This window comes from Gadus morhua, chromosome 6, assembly GCF_902167405.1.
Source record: "Gadus morhua chromosome 6, gadMor3.0, whole genome shotgun sequence".
Classification (NCBI taxonomy): domain Eukaryota; kingdom Metazoa; phylum Chordata; class Actinopteri; order Gadiformes; family Gadidae; genus Gadus; species Gadus morhua.
The window spans coordinates 14185427-14209139 of record NC_044053.1 but is presented as its reverse complement, the minus strand read 5'-3'; the positions used below and the strand labels follow the sequence as shown (position 1 = coordinate 14209139).

At 40.4% G+C, this 23713-nt stretch overlaps 6 protein-coding genes across 19 annotated transcripts in view; 2 read left to right on the top strand and 4 right to left on the bottom strand.

The window, feature by feature from the left end:
* Nucleotides 1-635: 635 nt before the first annotated feature.
* rpl6 (ribosomal protein L6) lies at nucleotides 636-2629 on the top strand. The gene is made up of 6 exons (XM_030359041.1): nucleotides 636-929; nucleotides 1034-1132; nucleotides 1327-1470; nucleotides 1968-2016; nucleotides 2148-2332; nucleotides 2433-2629. Exons 1-6 carry the CDS (start codon nucleotides 774-776, stop codon nucleotides 2583-2585), a joined length of 786 nt encoding a protein of 261 aa, XP_030214901.1. The 5' UTR covers nucleotides 636-773; the 3' UTR covers nucleotides 2586-2629.
* Nucleotides 2630-3101: 472 nt separating this feature from the next.
* Nucleotides 3102-4838, bottom strand: dynll1 (dynein, light chain, LC8-type 1). Its single transcript, XM_030359042.1, has 3 exons — nucleotides 4615-4838; nucleotides 3775-3913; nucleotides 3102-3461 (listed from the first exon to the last, which is right to left on the bottom strand). The coding sequence occupies exons 2-3, from the start codon at nucleotides 3904-3906 to the stop codon at nucleotides 3324-3326; spliced, it is 270 nt and encodes an 89-aa protein (XP_030214902.1). The 5' UTR covers nucleotides 3907-3913; nucleotides 4615-4838; the 3' UTR covers nucleotides 3102-3323.
* Nucleotides 4839-5361: 523 nt separating this feature from the next.
* On the bottom strand, nucleotides 5362-9303 carry polb (polymerase (DNA directed), beta). Its single transcript, XM_030359033.1, has 14 exons — nucleotides 9082-9303; nucleotides 8703-8760; nucleotides 8515-8581; nucleotides 7959-8033; nucleotides 7800-7858; nucleotides 7615-7664; nucleotides 7383-7434; nucleotides 7214-7268; nucleotides 7043-7115; nucleotides 6870-6940; nucleotides 6668-6754; nucleotides 6363-6445; nucleotides 6139-6278; nucleotides 5362-6047 (listed from the first exon to the last, which is right to left on the bottom strand). Exons 1-14 carry the CDS (start codon nucleotides 9140-9142, stop codon nucleotides 5953-5955), a joined length of 1026 nt encoding a protein of 341 aa, XP_030214893.1. The 5' UTR covers nucleotides 9143-9303; the 3' UTR covers nucleotides 5362-5952.
* A 148-nt stretch (nucleotides 9304-9451) lies between these two features.
* On the bottom strand, nucleotides 9452-13414 carry enkd1 (enkurin domain containing 1). 2 transcript variants are annotated; one of them, XM_030359031.1, is made up of 8 exons: nucleotides 13055-13414; nucleotides 12756-12854; nucleotides 12429-12656; nucleotides 11973-12145; nucleotides 11730-11885; nucleotides 11474-11616; nucleotides 11220-11356; nucleotides 9452-10910 (listed from the first exon to the last, which is right to left on the bottom strand). In XM_030359031.1, the coding sequence occupies exons 1-8, from the start codon at nucleotides 13119-13121 to the stop codon at nucleotides 10750-10752; spliced, it is 1164 nt and encodes a 387-aa protein (XP_030214891.1). In that variant the 5' UTR covers nucleotides 13122-13414; the 3' UTR covers nucleotides 9452-10749. The 2 variants fall into 2 exon arrangements, with proteins under 2 accessions (XP_030214891.1, XP_030214892.1); XM_030359032.1 differs by having other exon boundaries at nucleotides 12756-12847; nucleotides 13055-13284.
* Nucleotides 13415-13775: 361 nt separating this feature from the next.
* On the top strand, nucleotides 13776-20651 carry vdac3 (voltage-dependent anion channel 3). 6 transcript variants are annotated; one of them, XM_030359035.1, is made up of 11 exons: nucleotides 13776-13885; nucleotides 15978-16092; nucleotides 17046-17117; nucleotides 17337-17386; nucleotides 17714-17716; nucleotides 18272-18424; nucleotides 18686-18738; nucleotides 18856-19083; nucleotides 19278-19428; nucleotides 19588-19645; nucleotides 19772-20651. In XM_030359035.1, the coding sequence occupies exons 2-11, from the start codon at nucleotides 15990-15992 to the stop codon at nucleotides 19861-19863; spliced, it is 963 nt and encodes a 320-aa protein (XP_030214895.1). In that variant the 5' UTR covers nucleotides 13776-13885; nucleotides 15978-15989; the 3' UTR covers nucleotides 19864-20651. The 6 variants fall into 6 exon arrangements, with proteins under 6 accessions (XP_030214895.1, XP_030214897.1, XP_030214899.1 ...); XM_030359034.1 differs by having other exon boundaries at nucleotides 13783-13888; nucleotides 15982-16092; XM_030359037.1 differs by lacking the exon at nucleotides 17714-17716 and having other exon boundaries at nucleotides 13778-13885.
* Nucleotides 20652-20820: 169 nt separating this feature from the next.
* Nucleotides 20821-23713, bottom strand: part of ikbkb (inhibitor of nuclear factor kappa B kinase subunit beta) — a 15860-nt gene continuing 12967 nt past the window's right edge. For 5 of the 8 annotated variants that reach the window (XM_030359019.1, XM_030359017.1, XM_030359021.1 and 2 more), the window contains 4 exons: nucleotides 23405-23552; nucleotides 22601-22698; nucleotides 22105-22222; nucleotides 20821-21727 (listed from right to left, as the gene is read on the bottom strand). In XM_030359019.1, coding sequence (XP_030214879.1) covers nucleotides 21668-21727; nucleotides 22105-22222; nucleotides 22601-22698; nucleotides 23405-23552 — 424 coding nt within the window. In that variant the 3' untranslated portion in view covers nucleotides 20821-21667. Of the gene's footprint in view, nucleotides 21728-22104; nucleotides 22270-22600; nucleotides 22699-23404; nucleotides 23553-23713 lie in introns of those variants that run through there. The other 3 variants (XM_030359022.1, XM_030359023.1, XM_030359025.1) reach the window with 3 other exon arrangements.

Genomic DNA, 23713 nt, shown 5'->3' with positions numbered 1-23713 from the left:
CTCGTGCCCACACACATTAAACCTAAAATATGCCAACGTATCTTTTTTTTTTTTAAATCACAAGTTCTGATTATATTTTGGACTACAACGACCATGGTCCCAATGGAAACGACTTTGGCGTCGCACGGGTTATATACGTCACTTCCCCGGAAGTCGGTCTTTTTTCTTAGCTACGGTAAGGAAACCTTCTCACTGTCCCAAGTCTGGAATATAATCTTCCAACATCTGTGTTATTAAATGTACATACTCGTTTTTACACATCAAGCAATGTATATATATTTATAGACAACACACTCGTATGAATATTGAATGGTTTTATTTGCCGTTAGTCGTAATAAACAGTTCTGGATGTTGGCATTAAAAGCCCACAGGCACGTCATGCATTCGGGACGCGTTGTACCGTTAAATGTTAGCTGAACGCTATTGTTTGCCGTCTATTTGTTAACATATCTTTTGAGTGTTTTAACAAATTTTCATTTTTAGATCGTATGTTGTATGTAACTTGTCGTATCGTATGTTGTGTTTGTAACGGAGGCAATACCCTACTCTATGCTAATGGATAGCCAGTTGTCATGCCTGCCTCACTATCTACTCTGTCCTAGTTGGTACCCTTTTTGCACTATTACCTGTGCTCCTGTCCGGGGTTGGCAGGTTGATGGCCAACTTGTAATGCGTAGTGTCATGTTAATGAACTGGGTCTGATCATCTTAAACAAGCATGCTGGTTTTTCTATACACATTCTTGATTTTTATGTTTTATTTACCTTACTGTAGATGGCAGAGGGAGACAAAAAGGCCGCCAAGACGGGACCCAAGAGGCACACCAGCCGGAACCCGGCCCTGGCCCGGGGGATCGGTCGTTTCTCCCGTTCTGCCATGAACACCAGGAGAGCTATGTACAAGAGGAAGATCAAGACTGTCGAGACCAAGGTCAGCACCGATGAGCATATCCACAAGTTTTGCACTCTGCAGTCAGGTGTTTGGAGTTTACCATAAAGTCCAAAAGTAAACCGTGGTCTATATTATAACTACAGATTGAGAAGAAACTGAAGGAAAAGCCCCGCGCCACCATCACAAAGACAGTTGGAGGTGATAAGAATGGTGGCACTCGCGTTGTCAAACTGCGTAAAATGGTGAGTAATGTTTTTTGCAAGATGATTCCAGGTGTAATGCCTGAAATAGTGGCAATGGCAATGTTTAATTGTAATGTCGGTCTGTACGATTGTAATGCTAGAGATGCCCTTTGCCAATAACATTTCATGTTTTACAAAGAAGATGGTTTGCCATGTTCCCTAATTGTTGTCAACCTGATCTGTCTGCATCCTAGCCCCGCTACTACCCAACAGAGGATGTGCCCCGCAAACTGAAGAGCCACGGGATTAAGCCCTTCAGCCAGCACAAGAGGAAGCTGCGCCCGTCCATCTCCCCTGGAACCGTGGTCATTCTCCTCACTGGTCGCCACCGCGGAAAGGTATGGAGTCATGCATTGTTTAGGCAGCGTTGGGATGTTGGAGGATGTGGGCCTTGCCATAACTGCTCATCGAACTGATTAATTCACATAAATGTTAAAAATACATGTTAAATATGCATCCCAAGTCCAACTGAAGTCAGCTGTCTTCTAGTCGCATGCCATTTTTTATTTTTTACTCATTGCCAAGTAAACGGCAATACCCTTGTTGAATAGATGTTGTACTGTATGATAAACTGTCAATTTTGACACATCCTTCTATTGCACACAGATGAAATTGGATGATTAACACTCCATGCGAGTAAGGCCTTGCTGAATTAGTATTTACTTTTGGCGGATAATGGACCATATTTATTTTGGTTTGTCTAGTAAGCTTTTAAATCTGAGCACATACTGTTGGGTATAGTGATAAGCAGTCTACGTCGCTATTCCTTGCTTTATGAGGTAACCAAAAACACAATTTGTTATTTGTCTAAACGTTCTTTCCTTTTGTCTTCCAGCGTGTCGTGTTCATGAAGCAGCTCTCAAGTGGCCTGCTCCTTGTCACTGGTGAGTACAATTGATACCTGGCTTTATCATTCTGTTTCACCATGCATTTGAATGTACGTCCCTTTTGGGGACATGCTGCAACCTTGAATGTCCCATGATCTGATTTTTAATGTGTTCTTAACGGCCCCCAGGTCCTCTTGCCCTGAACAGAGTCCCCCTGCGTAGGGCCCACCAGAAGTTTGTCATCGCCACCAACACCAAGGTTGATGTTTCTAGTGTCAAGATCCCCAAGACTGTGACAGACGCATACTTCAAGAAGACGAGGCTGAGGAAGCCCCGTCACCAGGAGGGAGAGATCTTTGACACAGAGAAGGAGGCAAGCTACTCACCCCAGATACTATTCATTCTTTTGAATCAAGATGTCCTTATCAACAGTTCGTCATTGTACTCATTTTATTTTTTTCATCTTTCTGCAGAAGTACCAGATTACAGAGCAGAGGAAAGAGGACCAGAAGGCTGTGGACTCACAGCTCCTTCCCCTTATCGGCAAGGTCCCTCAGCTGAAGGGATACCTCCGCAATGCTTTCTGCCTGTCCAATGGCATCTACCCACACAAGATCGTTTTCTAAATGTGTTAAATAAAAGAGTCGCAGTCGTATGCCCCAAAGTGGAATTTTGTCGTCATATTTTAATACTTCATACATTGTAGGAGTGGAGCCGCAGCTGTGACCAAAGCATTTCACGCATTTTGAAAAGGGCACTAAAATTATACATTTTGGCAGATGGTACCTTGTGGGCTGTGAAGAACCATAACATGAAATATGTGAAGCTAGTGTAATTTGAAACTTCCCCTCTGCATGGCTTATTTCTTAAGGCAGTTTAATTTAGGGCGTCTTGGCCAAAATCAGTGGTAAAAAGGTTATGTAACTAGCATTATTCACGTGTATGAAGAAGGCTGGTTCAGTAAGGAGATGGGCTGCCTTATAAAATATTGTCTCCTTCCCTTTTACTATCGGATTTAGCTACAAAATACAATTGAGCAAAAATCTTAGTGTAGATAGTAATCTACATTGAATTGATAGCAGCTTTTTGATGAGGTGTTCCGACATGGCAAGATAAATTGAATTGGTCGTAAAGGCAGACAATTGAAAGAGGCAAACGGGTATGCTTTAATTTAAAAAACTGAAATGTCAAATGTAACATGACAAAAATAAATACACGTATTTAGCGTTTATTACATTGCAACCCCCACACCCCTCCACAACAGTAGAAAGCAGCACAGAAAAAGGCGGAGCCCGTTGATCAGGAATGATGAGAGCCTTGCTGTAAAATTAGTCCGTTTTATTGGTCATACCGGACTTCTTTCTTCAACCAGATTTGAACAGGAGTATTGCGACCTGACCCAAGTAGAAGTAGATAAAATGCTTTGTTTCATGCGTCACGTAGCTGCCAAAATTCCTGCCAACAATGCAATGCCAAGTGGGGTTGAACTTCTTGTCGAACTCCTGTAAGGAATGGATACATATTTATTGACAACATTGAAATATATATAGGTCCTAAATCTTAAGATACATTTTAAAAATTGTATTGCATTTATTGACCGTACACAACTTAAGGCGTTTGCTAATGAATACATCAATAACCACGTTTTATCATTGGCCCACTAGAATATATCGTAATTATAAAACTTGGGAGAAATGTACTCATTGAAGGGTCATACTTAGCAAATGCTGTCAAACTAGACATTTGTAGTCAAGCATAACGTTAGTAATATTGTTGCTTAAAGTTTTGTTGTGGCAGAGGAGGCGGGGGTGTCACCTTTTTTATGTATGCAGCGATGTCTTTCTCGATGTTATACTTCTCAAGGGCCTGGGTGGCACATTCAACAGCGTCCTGCTGCATCTCCTCAGACATGTCGGCATTTTTGATCACTGCTTTTCTGTCAGACATAGTTGCCCTGGAAACAAAACAAAAAGCCATATAAGGAACTGAACTTGTTTAATGCAGTCATTTGCCCTTAAGTCTAAACATCTCATCGCATAGTAAAGCTGCAGAAATTTCGTATTCGACTCGCATCGTGACAAACACCTCATCTAAGATTTGCACGGAAAACATTTTAGCCCAAAGGCCAACACTAGCATTACATAATAACAAACGCATGACATCCACTAGAACGCACCATTTCCACTTATGTTGCATAACAACTTCCATCAGCACCAGGGAAGGTGCGCTCGACGTTCGTTTCTATGGAAACGCCAGATATCGAATACTACCATCTCGACGTATCGTATCGACATTTTCCCGAGGATTGTAAAACGGCGGCCGTAGATTACGATAAAAGCGTCCTGCTAATTGAAACCGTAGCACATTGTATTTGCAAGTTATTTAGCACAGACAGAATTATTCTTCAGTCTAGAATCCCATGGTCGATGTATGAATGCGTACCGTAATGTGGTATTGCAGGATTGAGTTATAATAACTAGCAGTGTGTACGGCCACCATGCAGCGCCAGTAAACCGATGAATGAGCACGAATTCGACAGACGTTAGTTTGCAGATCCTTCAGTATAACTAGAAATACAATACAAATTCGCTAACAGTGAAGATTGTTAATAATAAAACGACTATCACGTTCACGCCAAATCATTGAAATACCTACTAGTTTTACGTAGATGTTTTTCTACTTTGAAGAAACGATTTCTCTTACAGCAACTCCCGCGAAGTGGTTGACACGAAATTAACGTGGGTGTGTAACTGCCAGAGAATGATTTCTCGACCTCGTCCGATTGGTTGCGAGGAAGCTACAAGCTAATTCTATTGGCTGATTCGCGTGTGTTTTCTGGTATTTGTGTCTGCATTCTATTTCAACCCACAATGCTTAGCGGTTACTGTCACGTTGCCCGGGGAACCGATGTAAATAACACAAGTTAAACTAGCTGCCCGTTCGAACTGTTATTTATTAAAATACTGATAAAATAACCATACCTTGTTTATAATATTACCGATTAATTCAGCTGGGCTGTTTTGTTATTTTATTTTCAACAGGTGTCATAAAATCGATCCTGCTGCTCATAATGAATATGCAGGCCATGTTGTTTTAGACTTGAGTTTTATTTGAGTCAGAAGAGTTTATCATCTTTCGGTTGCAATATCTGAACAATTTACCAGTTTGGTCCCTGATAAATGCTACCAGAAGAAATTAAACACACATTTATACAACAGCTTAATAGATGATAGTCAACCTATTAAAATAGACCTGGAACTGTTTCAATTCACACACCAAAAAATGTTTTGCCAAAGTACCATAATATATATATATATATATATATATATATATATATATATATATATATATATATATATATATATATATATATATATATATATATATATATATATATATATATGTGTCAAACGGTTTACGTTCTTCAAATAGTTGAGCGTATCCACTGCAATAAAACAAGCATGGACTTTTTTACAATGCAATGGTATTGTTAATGGAATCTTCTTAACCTGTTCACACAACTAGATTAAACAAATTGGGTTACTGGCAAATTGGCCAGTACCCCAGGTTGAAGGAAAATTAGACAAAAAACAATTGCAGTTTGATGAGTCCATAATGTACTAGGGGCACAAGATATAGAAACAAAGTAGGGAACAAAAGTAGACATGATTTTCAAACCACATACATATTCAGGGTTCTTAGTCTATGTAACAACCATGTAGTTAACCCCTCCAAAAGAGATTTCTTTATAAATACTAAATAAGAGATTCTATTCATGATTGTGAGCCTAGTAAACAGTTACCTTCCAATTTCAATAGTTTCCTGATTTAAAAAAAATCCACTCGTATCCACATCCACAAAACATGCAAAAGGAAACTCAAAAGACAATTAAAACCCACTTTCCCATCTATATAAAGAAAATTTATCAAACTCGCTTAGCACCTTTGTGGAAGGTAAATGGTTGTAATACAAATATATGCATTGGCTTTCGCTTCACTGGCTGCGCTCCTTTGGCTCTCTGTATTTGTACTGGATGTACTCAAAGATATCCCTCTCACTATCCACCATCAGAGGCTCACCCGCCATTCCTACAGACAGAAGATTCATTCGGTCATTCATTATTTATTCCATTTAACACATATTGGTCTTCATTTCTACAAATGGTTGTTTGCAACTCACCAGTGACACCGAGTGGTCTGATAGTGTACTCATTGAGAGTGAAGCCCTTCTCCAATGCATGAGTTCTCATGGTCTTGTTGAAGATGTCGCTCCCAGTGAAATAGAGAACACCGCAATAGTACTGATCCTTAGGAATTAACCTGAGAAGAGATGCCCAAGTTAGTACAATTATGCAGCATTTCCAATCTTTAGAATAAAAAGACAAATAATTGACATGTGATCACCTAATGTCAATTCGTCTGTGGAGGAACGCTTCCTCCTCCTCCTCCTCCTCCTCACCAGCACTCTTCTGCAACTGGCAGACACCCTGGGAAAAACCACAAGTATAGACTTCATTTTTGGTACCATCGGCAATAGCACATGTTCTACACATGTTTATTCCTAGTCTGTCTTACATAGTTTTGATAGGGCAATATGTAAAGCGTCTTAGAGTACCATATTAAGCGCTATATACATTTTAATTATTATTATTATTATTATTATTATTATTACACAATGCAGATTACGGTAGGTACATTATTAACCACACCATGTATTTGGTGTCTCCTTTGGAAAGGGTGTCCGTTATGAATCCAATGGACTCAAAATGTTCCACAACTGCATGCAGGAGCTTTGGCTGTTTGGGAAGAAAAAAATGCAATCAAATAATATGTTAAGGGAGAAAGACAGAAAATACAAATATGATATTAGCACCCCTTAATGCAGACCTTTATGAAATCACATTGACTCACCTGCTTCTCAGACTCAGCGGTGTAGTTTGGATGGGTCAGCAGGATATCAATATCACCACTTGAGGGTGCACCTGATAATGTTTAACATATTGCGACAAAGATGAGGCATTTTATTTGTATTTGCAAATTAACAGAAACAGACAGGTAATATATTCACTAAACAATCATGTTACCTCTTCGGTAGCTTCCACAGATGGTTCCAATGTATTCTGTGCCTACAGTCTTCAGTTCGGCTTGAATCAAAGTCTAAACAAATGCGAACACGAGTCAAAAATAATCTTTTATTAACGAGGGGGGGGAGAGAGGATACATACACTGTGTATACAGTTTTACCGTATACTCACTTCCATTTTCTCCATCTCTTCCCGTGGAATCCTCTTTTCAAACTCCTCAAAGTACCTAAGAGAAATCACAGTATTTTTAGTGTTCTCAGTCCACAAATATGTTTTAGAGCACATCTTGATTCATTCCTCAAAGCAAAAATCTAGAAAATAGGATTTGTTTTGCACTTACTTGAGGCCGATCTGCTGGTGATGGTTCAATTTGCTTTCAATATTTTTCAAATCTAAAGAAAAGTCACAGAAGGATGAATATGTACCTTTACATCTACATTGGCACAACTTTCTCCATCAAGAATATACGCTAAGTTTACTGAAGTAGTCCTTGGTCAAATCCCCCAATTTCTAACAATCTGAGATATTCCTAGTGGCTATCGCTGAATAAGCAGACCACAGTGAAATGTTACCTTCAAGTGTCTTCACTCCGTCCTCAAAGAACTTCCTGGCAGCAGCAGGCCTTGGAAGAGAGAAACATATGAATGATTAAGGATTACAAATAAAGACCCTATAGCTCTGCTACTACTAGTGCATTGTGCTTAGGCAAATTGCATGATTCAATCTGTTTTTTGCGGTGATATACACTTGGACATACCCAATTCCAGTAACTCTTGTGAGGAAATTGATGGATGAGCTCGTGTCGTCATTCCGTATCTAAAAAGATGGACAATTCGGGTAAGGCTTCAGTTTTTAATGTTAGTGGAAATAAATAGTGGTTGATCATAAATATCTTAATCAAATTATGAAAATTAACCTTGTCCAATTTCCTTAATGTGCCCGTTTGCAGAAACTCATCGATCTTTTCCGCAATTTTTTGTCCCACACCTTCCTGTTGTAGGTTGGGAAAGAACACTTTATATACATGTGCAATATTTATGCAAGATAGCGTCCATATTCTTGATTTTAGCTGCCGTGTACTGTAACCAGCATAATGAGAGTAAATTGAGACAATTGCTTTATCAACCGAGTTGTGAAAGCCTTTACAATACAAATTGTATATAAAAGATATGTGTAGCCAATGGGCATTTGGTCAATTGTTACCATCACTATAATGAGCTATTGTTGTATTTGAATGGAAGAAAATGCTTATGCTTAAGTGAAATCATAAGTAAGCCCGATATATACAACCGATTCCTAATGCATATTATCCATTCCAAAAGAGAACCAAGCTATGTTTCACCAAGCTGTGTACAATGTAAATACTGGACCAGCGTGATGATAGTTCAATGTACAGTTGGAAACCTCTCCATGCAACAACGTCAGTGTTTATGAATGTTTACATAAACTTGACATTGGTGAAGCGTACATACCAATTTCTTCGCTTCTGTACCACTTTTGATCTTCTCTGGGTACTTCGAAATAGTCGATGCTGCCTTACTAATAAAAGCATACCAAATATATTGAATAAATGAAAACATTAGGAAGCAAATGGTTTGTATAGTTGTACTGTACATGTATAGTCAGGAACGATTTGTAGTTGTATTCATTAACATCTTACCGGTAGGCATTATACTTGTGTATCGCTCTGTTTACATTTTTCTCATAATTTGCCAGTTCTGGAATCAAAATACAAACAGATAATTTAGCAAATAAACATTTAGCCATTTGCAATTTGAGAATGCAATATTCTGTCTTCTGGTTGAAATGGCACGTCAGCTAACGTTAAAAAACAGTCGATGTAAAGGACAGGCAGCCTACATGCATTGCACAATCATGACCTCCCTCAACAGCAAAGGAAACGTGCTACTACTTATTATGCAGCGTATATTCAAACTAAATCAAGGTTATACAGCATAAATCCTAAACCGTACCAAACCAAATAGCTTGAGATTGACTATTGTTAGATTAGCCCAACTACCCGAATACCCTTCACGTACCGACAAGAAAGTCTGTTATTCCTTCATTGGGCGATTCCTGGGGTGCTTTCCTCTTACTCATCGTCGGTTCTTTGTTCAATTAAATGTAATTTAATAATTTATGTTGTTCAAGGGTTGGATGTGATGAAGAAGTAGACGACTGCTGTGTTCTTGGTTGCTAACACATTAGCCTGTTTGAGACAAAACAATGAAAGGGCGACGATTGGTGGAAGGACTTTCGCCTACGTAAGACGTAATACGTACATCACGTACGTCCATGACGTTTTCTTCAAATATTCAATACAATGTAACATTTATTTAATTTGGCTGTCTGATAACAAGAAGCTTCCTATAAAAAATAAACATGTGTAGTTATGTCCAAAACCAAAAATTATTACAAAGGTTCTCATTTATTCAGGGAAAGTTAAACAAATTCACCCGATTACAGTTCTTCTCGATTGTATACCAAAGGAACTATATGCACACAATTCTGAAAACTTGACGCTCATGTATCAACTACAAGACTCCAGACTGCTAAACTCTCGTTTTCACATTTTTGCTAAACTCTAAGCACAGATCTCATCATTTAGCACACTCGGTTCACCTGGATCACACTGGCCTTCGAAACGCAACAACTAATTACCAATAAGTCGAACTCACTTCTCACTTGTTCAAACTCAACTGGCAAAACACTTCAATCATGTGTCAGAGCATTAAAGAGGACTCGGTGAGCTCTACTGTGTTGTAGATATGGTCCTTTGGCCTGATCAGTATTGGAGGTGAGATACATGATTTACATGTAGATCTGTTTCACCTCATTTATATATATATTTTTTTTTTTCCAGTCAGTTCAGCAAAAAATTTGCTTTGTTACCTTTTTGCTCTTGTACTTGCACAGATTTCATCAGTACATCCTCGAAAGAGTAAACATTTCAAACTTGTTTTTCATTTAACTTATCAGTGCAATTACAGTACTGTAATTTACCAAAATAGGTAACATTGGTGCATTGTGAGAACAATGTTACAGCATCAGTATGACTCTGGGAAGCTGGGATTGTGAGTTTAGCCCATTGGAGTTCATTGGATCAAATATGCATTATATCCTATTCCGATACAATTGTGTCATTGCAATATTTATATGATATATTCACAGTATGGTATTACAATATGGCAACAGTTTTTATACTATATAGCTACTACTATAGTATCAGAAAACATGTTTAAACAATTGAGAAAAACTGTAAGATCTGCAGTGTAATGCACTTATATTTGAAATCATAATCCAATGATAAAATTTTAATTGAAAGCTCTATAATCCAAATGTATTTAGATTTACCAAACATACAATTACTATCGATGGTGCATATCAACTCTTTATAATGCATCTCCTTCCAATCTCATGTTGCTGGCAATGGCATGCTCCAAAGGGTTTTGGCAGCACTAGGTTTTCCAAACAACAACCTGTAGAGACTGGGGACTTCCATAGCTAAATTAAATAAATGCTTAAGCATGTTATGAAAAACATATAAATAAACCAGACTTTCAAAAAGTGTATACTAATTATCTTAATTCAAAATAATTAAGAATAAAAAAGTAAGATGATGCAACTTCAATGGAACACTATATACAACATAACTAAACCACTACAGTGATCCAACGCAGTACTAATACTGTTTCACGCAACCATTTCTATGAATCAGTTTTGACGAACACTTTGTCCCTTGAAAATATTTTTATCGCCTCTTCCATTTCAGACAGCCTGCGATCAAGCTGAGTGCGACGGGAACATATACTCAGACTATCTGCCCGGACCGGGAGAGACAGCAGCTCCTTCACCAGGGTCTTGTGGCCTGAGGAGAAATATAGATAGATAGGTCAGAGCGGCCTGATAAGCCTCATTCTTGTTGTTTTCAATGTTCCCCTTCCTTCAGATAGAAAAGCAGAATCGGATGTCTAATGATATTTCTGGCTCCTGTACATATACACCCCTCTAGCAGTGCTTAGTTTGATTGTTTAGTTCAGGTTAGTTTAAATGATAAAGGGTTATTTGTCCTTGTAACAATGTAGGGAAATAGTGGCAAATAAATTTCATAGTTATAGTTAAAGTTAGAATAATAACACTTGGAGTAACTCCAGAGTAGATCTACATCCAAACATACTCTCTTTGAGCGATTGCAGTGTATCCCGTCTCTCCCCGTCAGTCATTAACGTGTGCCCAGGAGGGATGGTCGAGTCCGGCGCAATCTTCTTCTTCTCTTCCTTCTCTTTACGCCACTGTTCCTTCCTCTTCTCCAGACTTATCGCATCCGTGTTTGAGTAGGTAAACAAAAACAAAGCAGAAGCCAAAAATGAAGCCAATGTATCTGGTTTGGTTTTTTATCAAATATGTTAAATGGAGCTGAACCATACTCACTACTGAGGCACCTGGCCCTTCACGGCACTTGGGACCGGCTTGTCTTTGAGGTTAGTCAAAGACTGGGATCGACGGAGAACCACCTTCCCTGCAGCTCTTGCATTGTGTCTGATGAAGTCCACGCTCTTTCCCTGGATTTCTAACTGTAAATACGTGGTTAAAAGTCAAAGCTATGCACGTTAGGATGCTAATCTACGTGTCTGTTTTGTGTGAATGATCCAAGAGCCCTTAAGATAATTTTTTCTGTTTTTTTTACTGGTTGGTTCTCGTCGCCTGCATTGTTGCGGGGATCTGGATGTCGCAGAGCAGAAACTGAGGCGCGGCGATGTATACCGACAGGTCCAGCGGATGCACAGCTAGAATGCCCCCTCAGAAATGTCTGACACTGTGGCTTCGGATGGGAGCCAGATTCCTGCATACAAAAGAGTTGAGTTGATTAGAAGAAAAAACGCATGGTTCATTTTAAACTAAATCCAAAAGTCCATACAGATGACCATACTTGTAGCTCGGCCATCACCCTGGATGGGATGTTCTGGTATTTGGCGGAGCTCCAGAGTGCTTTCACTGGGACAGGCTGTGAATTCACTCGGACAGCCTCCTGTTCTTTGCAGCGCCTCTGGATCTCCCTCAGACGCTTTATGTTCTCTTTTCCATAATCACGCATAAACTGTTCTGAGGGCAGGGGCACCAAGTAGAGGTCAAAATTACTGTGGAAAATAAAACTTTAATACGTTTAATTGTGCAGAAACAGGAGTGAAAATAATTTTGTAAAAATGTAACCATTATAGATGTGTTAAAGATGCATTGAATTTTAAACAATTATTTGAACAAGCTTTGTGAGCCCACACCAGAAAGCAGCATGCAGTGGTGGATGGATACTGGTCCCTGTTCCATTATTACTTAATGTCGTATCTTTTTACGGATATAATCAAAGAAACAAATGCGATCGTCATACTTTGTTTAGGAGTGCTTGGGCTGAAGGAAACACCCTCCAATTTAAGTAGTGCTCCCACTACACCCCTCTGTCCACGCTCCAGGATGTGGGTGGCATTGCGACCAATTCGCGGAGGACGTGGTGGGTCACGACAACTGTAGCACTCAGGGTGGAGCCCTGGGTCTGGGGCCAGCGGCCCTGACAGCAGCGCTAAAGTCCCATCAGAATGTCCTTCTAACCGCCCCCGGGCTGAAAAGTGCAACAAATATTTAATTTTATATTCATGCAGTGACATATTTGTTTGGATGTTTATGTCGCCATTTGTTCTTATCTTATAGGGTATCTTACCAGAAGCAGGTCGTTTGTAGTAGTCGGGGAAAAGCGATGGGTCTGGTGGGATGGGCCCATATATCTTCGACGGTCCTTCGCACGTCATAAAACTAAGAGCTTGGCAATGTTAGTGGTTAAATATAGCTTAGGGCATTGATGGGTTGGTGTATTTTGTTTATAGCTTATTATATAACGCAATCGCCTGGGCCTCTATCTTGCAACGAATGCTCGTATCTTGTATCTTATCTTCAGCGTTTAACGTTCAAATAGTCGCGAACACGTGTGTTTAGTGAAACGAATAACGTTAAGGGTGTTACCTTTATTAGCTTTAGACGATCCAACCCGTGGAGTTTGACGACGCTGTGGTATCAACAACACCTGCATGATTTGTCACCATGGAAACGGCTGAGCTGCGCATAGAGGTAGATCATACAGAATGTGACTGGGAGCTAAACCTATGAGCTCAAGGGTGCTAATCACATAAACGCACAATATTCTCTGAAACAGGCTTAACTCAAATAGGGATGTTCAAGGCAACAATATACATATTTAATGTAGTAATATAATTACTACATTACTCAACAATTCAACATTTGAATTGCTCTAGGAGTTATATTCTAATATAGTAATCCTGCTACAATAGTAGCGCTACACTGTAGCGCTATGCTATCGGATAATCCTCTGGTGGTGGGTAATGGGTATTGAAATTAGAGTGTACTACTATTAGATAATTGCCTCTAATAAAATATAAAAAATAATAACATCAATAATCATTTATATTTTCAGGATTCATCATACAATTATTATATTAATATACCAAAAGGGTAAGAAAATAAATGTGGGCTGTGTTTAGGCCTATCATGTATCAAATAGGTCGTTTAAATGTTGAAATGCTTTCAGCTTACTTTTTTGAATAACTTTTTGATTGGATTATTTTAATAATTCTTTCAATTCATTCCTCAAAAGATTTATGCATGGCTAACTTTCAATCCACTGTTATTCTTTGAAAGGTTGTATGACAAGCTACCGCTTTACGACCCCGCCCCTAGGAGCCATTGGTTGCGCATGCCCAGTCTGAGTCAATTTCTCCTTCGCTGTGCCCTGTAGCGGGATACTTCATATTGTTAAAGAGCGATTCGCCTCAAAAAAAGGTACAGTATGTTTTCTAATATAATGTCCATCTACTGTAAGAGGGTAGTAATTTGTTTACTGTCTACTTAAGTAATATCATTCTTGTCATGCAGATAACGTTAAGTGTGCGAAGAAAAAGTAAGCTGCATGTGAGTGTCATGGGCTACATTGCAAAGTCAGGCTCGTCGAGTATTTTACACTTTAGTGTTAGAGTTGTGTTAGTTAAAGGAATACAAATACTATTTCAACTATTGCAAATAGGTATGGTGGTTAGCAAGTTCTAGATAGGGTATTGTCTGGATTATTCTATGATATAATTTACAGTCAAGAGGACTGCGCAATCACCAGATAGATTTATTTGGAAAAGGTGGCTGCCTACATACTTGGGGTGGAGGCAACGTTAGCATCTTTCAAAATATCACTGTTAATTATGAATTTAAGAGAAAATACTAAAACGAGAAGAATTATACAATCTACATTTGAATAGGCTGAAAAGCATTCCCATATGCGCATCAATAGGGCCCATTCCATTGGTTTAGGTTGTTATCTGAACGTTTATTTTGCAGCTCGAAGTCCATAGTTCGACCTCCTATATAGACTATTGTGGCTACCCTGATGCCATCCTCGTTGTATTTTAGATAATATAGGTTGTCATTGGGTCTTAATGATAATCAAACATGGTCTGCATTGACGATTACATATACAATACATAAATAAATGTGAATACGATTAAACATCAAGCTATACAAAATTCAGAAATAATTTCTTGATTTTTTTTCAGTCTAGAATAAAAATGTAATATTACAAATAGTCATTAAACAAACTTTTGTGACCCTCCATATTTTTGGGTGGTAGGAGGTATGCCTCAATAGGCTCTACCCTGTTCATTCAGTCCATGCATTCTCTTGCTGTAATCTGACTAGTTTTGACCTTCGACCTGTAACATTTCGCCTATATATCCACCTTACAAGTTTCCCCCTCTAGTGCAATGGTGTGTTTGTGTACACATACGGTCATACACATTTGCCAAAGATTATATAGTATGTTATAAGTTATTGCAATTTAAATACATTTTCTAATAACTGGATGACCCACTTGGTGTTTTTAATGACTCTGTTGTTGCTGCACGATATTTGTCAGATGTTGCAGAACCGGTGATAGAAGACAGGCATTTTGAATTGGATGGCATTTGAAACCATTTCTGAGTTTGTCTTCTATTGTATCTGTTAAAGTTCTCAGGTATTTTCAGTACACAATTGAATTATCCAAATGGGGGAAAAGAGCCACCATTTTGACCACCATTGGTCACAAGGGAGAACATATCATGTTCACCTGGACTAAAAATAGCTAAAGGGAGCTGGTGGACTACAGTAAGACTGGAAGTGATTAGGAACCAGACGGGTGAAAGTGTTGAGCAATGTTATAGTAGAGAAAGGTTATTAAGAAATAAAGATTGAGATAACTATGAAAGACATTACAGGGAGGACAAGGTCAGCACAATGTCTACTCAGATCTAGCTAGCTGTCTCTCCTGGGGGGACCTCTGTTGAAGCACAGAGGTCACACCGGGACCACATTACAGAACATGATTTAAGAGGGGGGGGGGGGGGGGGGGGGGTTCCATCCAGTCGGTGTAAGACTCAGGACAGTAGGAGTCAAGCTATAGACCTTTGAAAAAACAAAAGTGTAAAGGCAGATAATATTGTGTGAACATGTTGCACTTCACGGTCCATAAGGTTGGAGGGAGAATAAGCGACACAGTATAATGATTTAAACTACAAATCAAAGTTGGTATATATTATACAATATTTTATAAGCGATACTGATGCTACTGATACTGTACAAACAAAGGCAACACAAGGGCCATATACAGTGCAAGGTATGTGCACAAAAAGTGCATGAACCATCCGATGGGCCATTGTTATATTGTGTGTGTTGCAAGAGTCCACAAGAGCCCAGCTACGTAGATAAGAGGTCAGTCGCGCCGAGAGCAAAGGACCTCTTTAGGAGGACACGGTTCTGCGTCCTCCTCAACGTACAGATGTACATGTAACACGTTGTGATAATGGCTCACGAATGCTTTTTCCATGCCTTCCATTGTCCCTCCTGTAAAGAGAGAGTCATGGCCGAGAAAAGTCTGCCTGAGCAAATGAAGGGAACATGCAAGAAGGAGGTGGTGAGCAAAAGCCCCTGCGGAACATGCTGCCACCGCCCGTCTGCTCCTGGTGAGTGGCAGGGCGGGGGGGGAGAGCCCTGGGACCAGTCATCAGGGTCCTCGGGTCATGCCTTCTCTTCATTGACTCGGCCATAGTAACTCCCATTCATAATGGATGAGGATTTGGACAGAAGAGAGCTCTGGGATAACCGCCTGCGGCTCTGTGGGAAAGAAAACCCACCACTGTAGAGTAAAGGTTGGCAGAGGTTGTTGAGGACTATCAGTGATTGTGGGGCATGAAGGATAAAGGGATAAAGACTGTATGCCTGCAAAGTGACCTTCCAGAACATACACGCACACGGACCTACCCACACACGGACCTACACACGGATGAGGACCCTGATGACCGTATAAAGCTTAGTGTGCAGTGCTATGCAGAAATTTGCTGACTTAACCAAACCTGCTTCTGCTTGTGTTGCTATTGCAGTAAGGCCTGCACAGCTGTCTCTTCATTTTATTATTATGTAGTGATGCTAGCATACAGTATTAACTTTTGGCCCACTGTATAACAGCGTTTTCCTTAGAGAATCTATTTGATTAAGTGGACCACTTTGGTTCCATTGCTAATGGACTTAGGCGAGGAAATGCCTTGCTTTATTGGATTATGTTGGGGAAAGGGGTGAAATGTTGTTGATACCTGTTCAGATCAGAGTGATGGCCCTCCAGCACCGGCATAACACATCTATGGATTTTTGGATTAATTTATTGATTGATTTTTGTGTTGACCTGGAACATTAATGGACACTCTGGAAACAGCGCTTTGTGTGCAAGCCGATAGCTTAGATGCCGCTATGATTAATTTATTATTTACTATTCGTTTATTGTCTTTTTGGTTTCTGCTTTCTAGACTTGAGTGTACAGAACTGTAATGCTTTGTCATGTGTGTGTGTGTATGAAGGGAAACATGTTTACGGGTATTTTTATTAGTTGCTCTATAAATAGGACTTTTCCTTGTCTCCACAGGCACAATGGCTGTTCCTCCTTCATACTCAGACCTTGGGAAATCTGCCAAAGATATCTTCAGCAAGGGCTATGGTAAAAAAGTCAATAATTAATTTATTTGAATCATGCAAAGGCTCCTAGTTTTCATTATTGACATGGAAAGTTTTCCAAGAAAGTTTTCCAAGTTTTGTGATTGGTACGTACATGCAATAAGGAAATCTATAGTGGACTTACAGTATCTAGGTCCAATATTCAGCTGCTTCTTCATCCTAGCCCTACTTTTTAAAAAGACAATTACATTTCTTCTTTCAGGCTTTGGCGTTGTTAAACTAGACCTGAAGACCAAGTCTCAAAGCGGAGTTGTAAGTCTTGTTTTTCTCTTCCTCTGAACAGGAGTGTGATTCAAGTGACTCACTGCTTGCTAGCATGCCAAGGTTGTCTGATCCACATTCGTTCTGACAGTCCTAGGTTGGAGAAATAGCTCTGTTTGTAGAAACAACAGGCTTCCTTTCGTGCTTAGTGCCACACCCTAAAACTGCTATCCTTCCCTGTAAAGTGATTATTTTTCAAATGACTTTCCCATTGGTCCTGCAGGAATAGTTAGTAAATTAAACCTAAGTATGTATCTTACTTTCCTAACTTTGGTCTTTCTCCCTTTTTCTGCTACCTCTATGGATGGTTTCTTTCAGATGGTAAGAGTGTGTGCGTGGTTGTCAGTGTTCATATCCTCACTGCAGGGTGAACTTGTGATAGGGGTTGTGTGTCTATATGTGTGTGTGTGTGTGTGTGTCTGTGGCCTTTTCCGTTACAGCAATAGTTCCTATAGCTATCACGCGCTGATCTCCTGTTACAGACCCACCTGCTCTGATCCTTTGAGCACTGCCTCAGTCACACACCCTCCCATCCCCTCCCATCTACCTCTGCCATCTTCCTATTGAATGAGAAGAAGCCCCCCATTAGGCTTCAGCTGTGTTTTTTATTTTTTTCAATGAAAAGAATAAGAACCAGTCAGTGAGAAGGATGGAACAGCAGAGGAGATGCGGAGATGTTTCTTCCCTCTCGTTCCTTTGTTTTCCTTTGCTCCACGCTTCTGATTTCCACAGCTGTGCTTTCCTTGTGTCAAGATAGCAATGTCACCCCCCCATGTGGCTTCTTGTGTTCTCCTCGCATCGTAGGATTATCCTCATCACTATTGTTATTATCCATGTTATAATCCTCCATGTCCTGAATGACCTTCCCTCTGTCAGGAGTTTGCCACGTCCGGCTCCAACAACACGGACACAGGGAAGTCCGGGGGTCACCTGGAGACCAAGTACAAAGTGAAGGACTTGGGCCTCAGCTTCAACCAGAAGTGGAACACTGACAACACCCTGACCACGGAGATCACCATGGAGGACCAGGTGAGGCCAGAAGCACCTACCTTTTGGTCTGCTTTTTGCGGGGTTCCTCTGAAACACATTGCATTATCTTTTGCGTGTTAGCTTCTGTACCTTAACAAAGCTATTATTGCTTCCATTCCGCATCCGATTAGGCAGGCCTAGCCATGTTGAAAACATGGCATTTTCCATGAATTACTATCAACAGAAAGATATTGCTAAAGAGTGATAATTTTTATCTAATCGATATATTGTTAAACCGTTTGTTTGTGTCTGGGTTTGTAGCTGGCACTGGGCCTGAAGCTGGGCTTGGACACATCATTTGTGCCCAACACCGGGTAAGTATAAAATATAGCGTTCTTAAAATAAGAACACTATATAATAAAGATAATTATACAAACAAAAAAGGGAGATCTTCTGCCTTCACATATGCCCCTTCCTTACCCGTCCTTCAGCAAGAAGAGTGCCAAGCTGAAGTCCAGCTACAAGCGGGAGCTGGTCAACGTGGGCTGCGACCTGGACTTCGACATGGCTGGCCCCACCGTCCATGGAGCCGCCGTGCTCGGCTACGAGGGCTGGCTGGCGGGCTACCAGATCGCCTTCGACACGTCAAAGTCCAAGCTGGCCAAGAACAACTTTGCCCTGGGCTACAAGGCCGGAGACTTCCAGCTCCACACCAACGTGTGAGTTTGAGAGGAGGCGAGGGAAAGGAGGGAGAAGGAGAGAGGAAGGGAGAGAGTTTCAGTGGGAAGGAATGTGAAAATGAAGATGAGGTTGAAGGACAACAAAAATATTGAAATGAAACCGGCAGGCACAGAAATGGGTATCAACATGTTAATAATATTGTATTTTGCTGGATGATTTGGGGGCTTTTCAGGAACGACGGGACAGAGTTCGGCGGGTCCATTTACCAGAAGGTGAACAGCAATCTTGAGATGGCAATCAACCTGTCCTGGACCGCTGGCAGCAACAACACACGCTTTGAGATTGGAGCCAAACAGCAGCTGGATAAGAACACCTTCCTTTCTGTAAGCACAGCCTCCATGATGCATCAATATGGATACGTAGTTTATGGATCCACAGGGCAACACATCCTTCTAAAATAAATTGCCTACCTTAGGTTTAAATCTCACCTAAAACATTGTGAAACATTCAAGGTTCTGATGATTGTATTCCCCTCCTCACAGACCAAAGTGAACAACGCCTGTATGGTTGGAGTAGGCTACACGCAAACCCTCAGACCAGGTGAGTCCAGGGCTCCTGCTGTGTCTTACCTTTCTAAACATGCTGTGGCCAAAATTCCGAAACGACACTGAATGCAAGAAATGCTTTGAGTATGACTTACCTCGGTCCTCCATTGCTTCTCTGCAGGAGTGAAACTCACCCTCTCAGGTCTGGTTGATGGGAAGAACTTCAACAGTGGAGGGCACAAGGTCGGCGTGGGTTTCGAACTCGAAGCATAAGAGTCTTAAGAAGGCTGACGAAAAAAGCAAGAGAAAGATGCATTTTTTCAGAATATAAGCCAAGACCCTAAATGTAACGAAACCGAAGACTCCTCCCACACACACAAACACACATATACACAATTATTTGCCTTAATACCACATCAATCCAAGTTTTAAGAACGCAAGTGCAGAATTTGAAGTGAATCTTGCATGTATTTGATACATGAGCATTCTACGGCTCTGTGTGCATCCCTCCCATCTATCACACACAATCGATATGAAACACCTGTATAATTGACTATCACCTCCCATTGCCGAAATAGATTATGTTTAAGATAAGAGAGTTTTGATTTGTATTACATAGGCAATAACGGCAGGTAAGGTATCTCTGAAGTTTGAAGTTGGTGCTTTTAGATCCAAAGGGGGGCTTGGTTACACTTCCAGAACAGCAGCAGGTTCACTTTAGAATAGTACTTAAACAGATGCGATGCAAGTTGGAGTAAACGGGACTGACAAAGAGAGACTGATTCCTTTAGGTTGACAGAACAGTTCAATATTTGGATTTAATGTTCAACCTTGTGAACATTTATAATGTGTACCTACAGTTGCCTGAAAACCTCTGTTTCGGGTTAGTTACCAGGGATTGTTAACTTCTCTGTCATATACTTGTTGGGTCTATTCTTTTTAGTCCTGTAACTGTTTTCTTGCCCTGTAATCCTGTCTTCGCTGTTCTTTGAAAGAAAATCCCCAGTCAGGACCTCACCCTGATTTACTGAATTCATTTAATAAAGAATGTAAAATACCAACAGAATAAATGGTCATTTGTATGTATGGTAACCGGCTTTTAACCGGCTCTATTAAATATTTCAACCTTTTTCTTTCACAAAAAATATATTTTCTGGCTCGTATCTCCACAAAATATATATATTTTTACGACAACACGTCACTTGGAATGAAGTGTTTACAACAACTAAGCCAAGTATAGAAATGTATCAAATTTATTTTGGGGTTACACTGAAATCCCTCAACACCATGATCTGTAAAACTATCTTAACGTCATTGTTATTTAAACATTGAAGCAGCTGCATAAACCAAACCAGAGCAGAGAATGGTTCTACTTTGTTATTTGTGTAGTTTGACTTGAGATTGAAGGTATACATCTATGGAAAGGGTTGTTCAGCATTGCAACAGCATAATTTAGGCCTTAATAATTAAATCAAAATATACATGAGGGAATGACACCTGAGATTTTCTTAACATACATTTTGGTCTAAAGATAATGTAAATTAAGAAACAGTACAAAACAGTACAAATATTGAACATCTTAACAATGGCAAAGTTACAACAATATTTCCATACTGGAAAAAAGAAAGGGGAAAATAATGACATTTTTTTTAAAGACATTTTGATGAAACATAAATTTACCCACTTGTTTCCAAGTTATTCACATCTGTTTTGTGAAATCTGTATATATATATATAAATATATATATGTCTATATATCTAATAGTATAGATGGTTTGCACTGTCTCCAAATATTCATGATACATGTGCATTCTTTTTGTACCTTATTCTACATACATTAGTGAAGTGAAATGCACCAAGGCAATTACTTTGACTTTGACATATCGGGCAAATAAAGTTTATTCTGTAAGCGTCTGCATCCGTTTGGTCACTTGCAAATCTCACAGCCCGAACCTCGTCTAGTAACAGACCAAGGATGATCATCGACTCTTATTTATCAAACCAGAACGTATTTCACCCACATCTCCACAGAGGGGCAGCAGAGTACCACATTACAAAATAGTACAGTTACAAGACACTTAGGAGAGATCGCTGGAGAAATCTTGCCCGCCATTCATCCATGTCCACTCTCTCAGCATCTAGACGAAACACAGAATGCAAATAGTCAGACGTACGAAGTTCAAGCAACTCCATTAACGTAACACGTTCATGAATAACCCCTTGGGAAGAAAGCATCTCGTTTTAAACTAAGTCCACAAACATAATATTAATATCATAAATTCATAGGCGGTGAAAATGAGACCTGCAAAACCAAATGATTGAAAAAGGGAAACACAACGTCAAACAAAGAGAAATTATGATAAGGAACACATTGTTTGATTAAATACAAATAAAATACTAACGTAATACTAACATATCTGATCACTGTAGGGTGTAACTTATTCTGAATACTAAGTAGCCAGTGCCACCAGTGTATCCCCAGGTCCCCTGGAGTCTGCGTGTGTGTGGGAGCTACCTCCATGGAGCTCTCTGACTCCTGGATGGTGTCCTTCAGCAGACACTGCAGGCGGCTCTCGAACATCCTGCTCTGCTCCACCAGCGGCTCATCTCTGAGAGGAGGACCGTCAGACGACCTGGAGGCATTCCCACCACACACCACCGAGTCATGTTGCCAATATTACTGTACGTGAACCAGGGAAATCATTGAGAACACACTCCTAGGTAAAATGGCGGCCTGGTAAAAGGCATACCCTCCTTAGGTTAGGGTAGGGGTTACAAATGATTGGGAAGTAAAAGGACTGCAGCACATATCCAAACATTTCCCATACACCCACAGCTGACATAGAATCATATTTATCATGAGACAAATAGCATACAATCTAGCAAATAGGCAGGCAGCTAGCAAACAGCAGCCACAGGCAACACAAGCGCAGAACAAGAGAAGCAAACACAAGCAGTAAGACAAACAATGAGTGTACATGAGTGTGTGTGTGTGTGTGTGTGTGTCTTACTGATTCTGCAGGCTCTGTCTTGGGGTCAGGAGTTGGGGTACTGAAGAGGGGGTTCTCATACCATCGGGACTCCCGCTGACTGGGCTGCGGACTTTACTCTGGAGGACACAAACGGATCAGGACACTCAGTCAGTTCAGTGATGGGTGCTGGTTGACCCACCGCTGACACAATTGCGTGACTGAGACCGCTGAACAATGATCAGCACTCTTCCGTCATCGTAGTTGATATCAGAACATAACACAAATGATCTAATTCCCCACGACCTACACCGGTGACTAGCTATTGCGTGTGACTAGACTTGATGACAGTGGGTAACTTCCTCTATGCCCGCAGACTGTAGGCATCCTTGGGCAAGAGAAATCCCCCCTCCCTAAAAAGTTGCATTTCCGTTCCCTGTTAGTCGCGTTGGAGTAAAAGTAAGTGGAATCCCAAAATGGATGTACTACTATTTGTAATTGACAGGTGACTAATGGCTAATATTGCATCAGTATGACATGATTGTCGTTGCAGATGTTAGGATGTTCCTTACATCTACTCTCTGTCCCCCATCCTATAGGTACTGGGTTCAATCACCCACAGTCCAACCTGTAGGCATCTTAAATCAAAAGGCCTAACTCCAACTTGTTTCTCATAAACTAAATCTGAATTAACTGACTCACACAGGCTACTTTGAGCAAAATGCCTAATCCCAACCTGCTACTTATAAACTAAATCTTAATGACCTGACTCACGCTGGCTCCTTTGATCTAAACACCTAACCCAGACCTGCTTCTTAATGACAATATCTGAATGAAGGGACTCACGCAGGCCACTTTGAGCAGCTCCCACAGTTCCCTCTGGCGTTTCTCCTGGAGTCCCATAAGGACCTGCTCGCTCTCAGCCATCCTCTGGACTACGCCCTCCACCTTTGGCAGCAGCTCCATCACACGCTGGCGGCACACGACTGTCTTACTGCACACACACACACACACACACAGAGGAGCGCACACACACGCACACACACACACACAAAGTATTATTTACCGTTGGATTCAGTATCTAGGTCATTAAAAGGTTGTTTTTACAATGATTTGTTAAAAAATAAATAATAATAATATGTTGCTAGAGAAGTC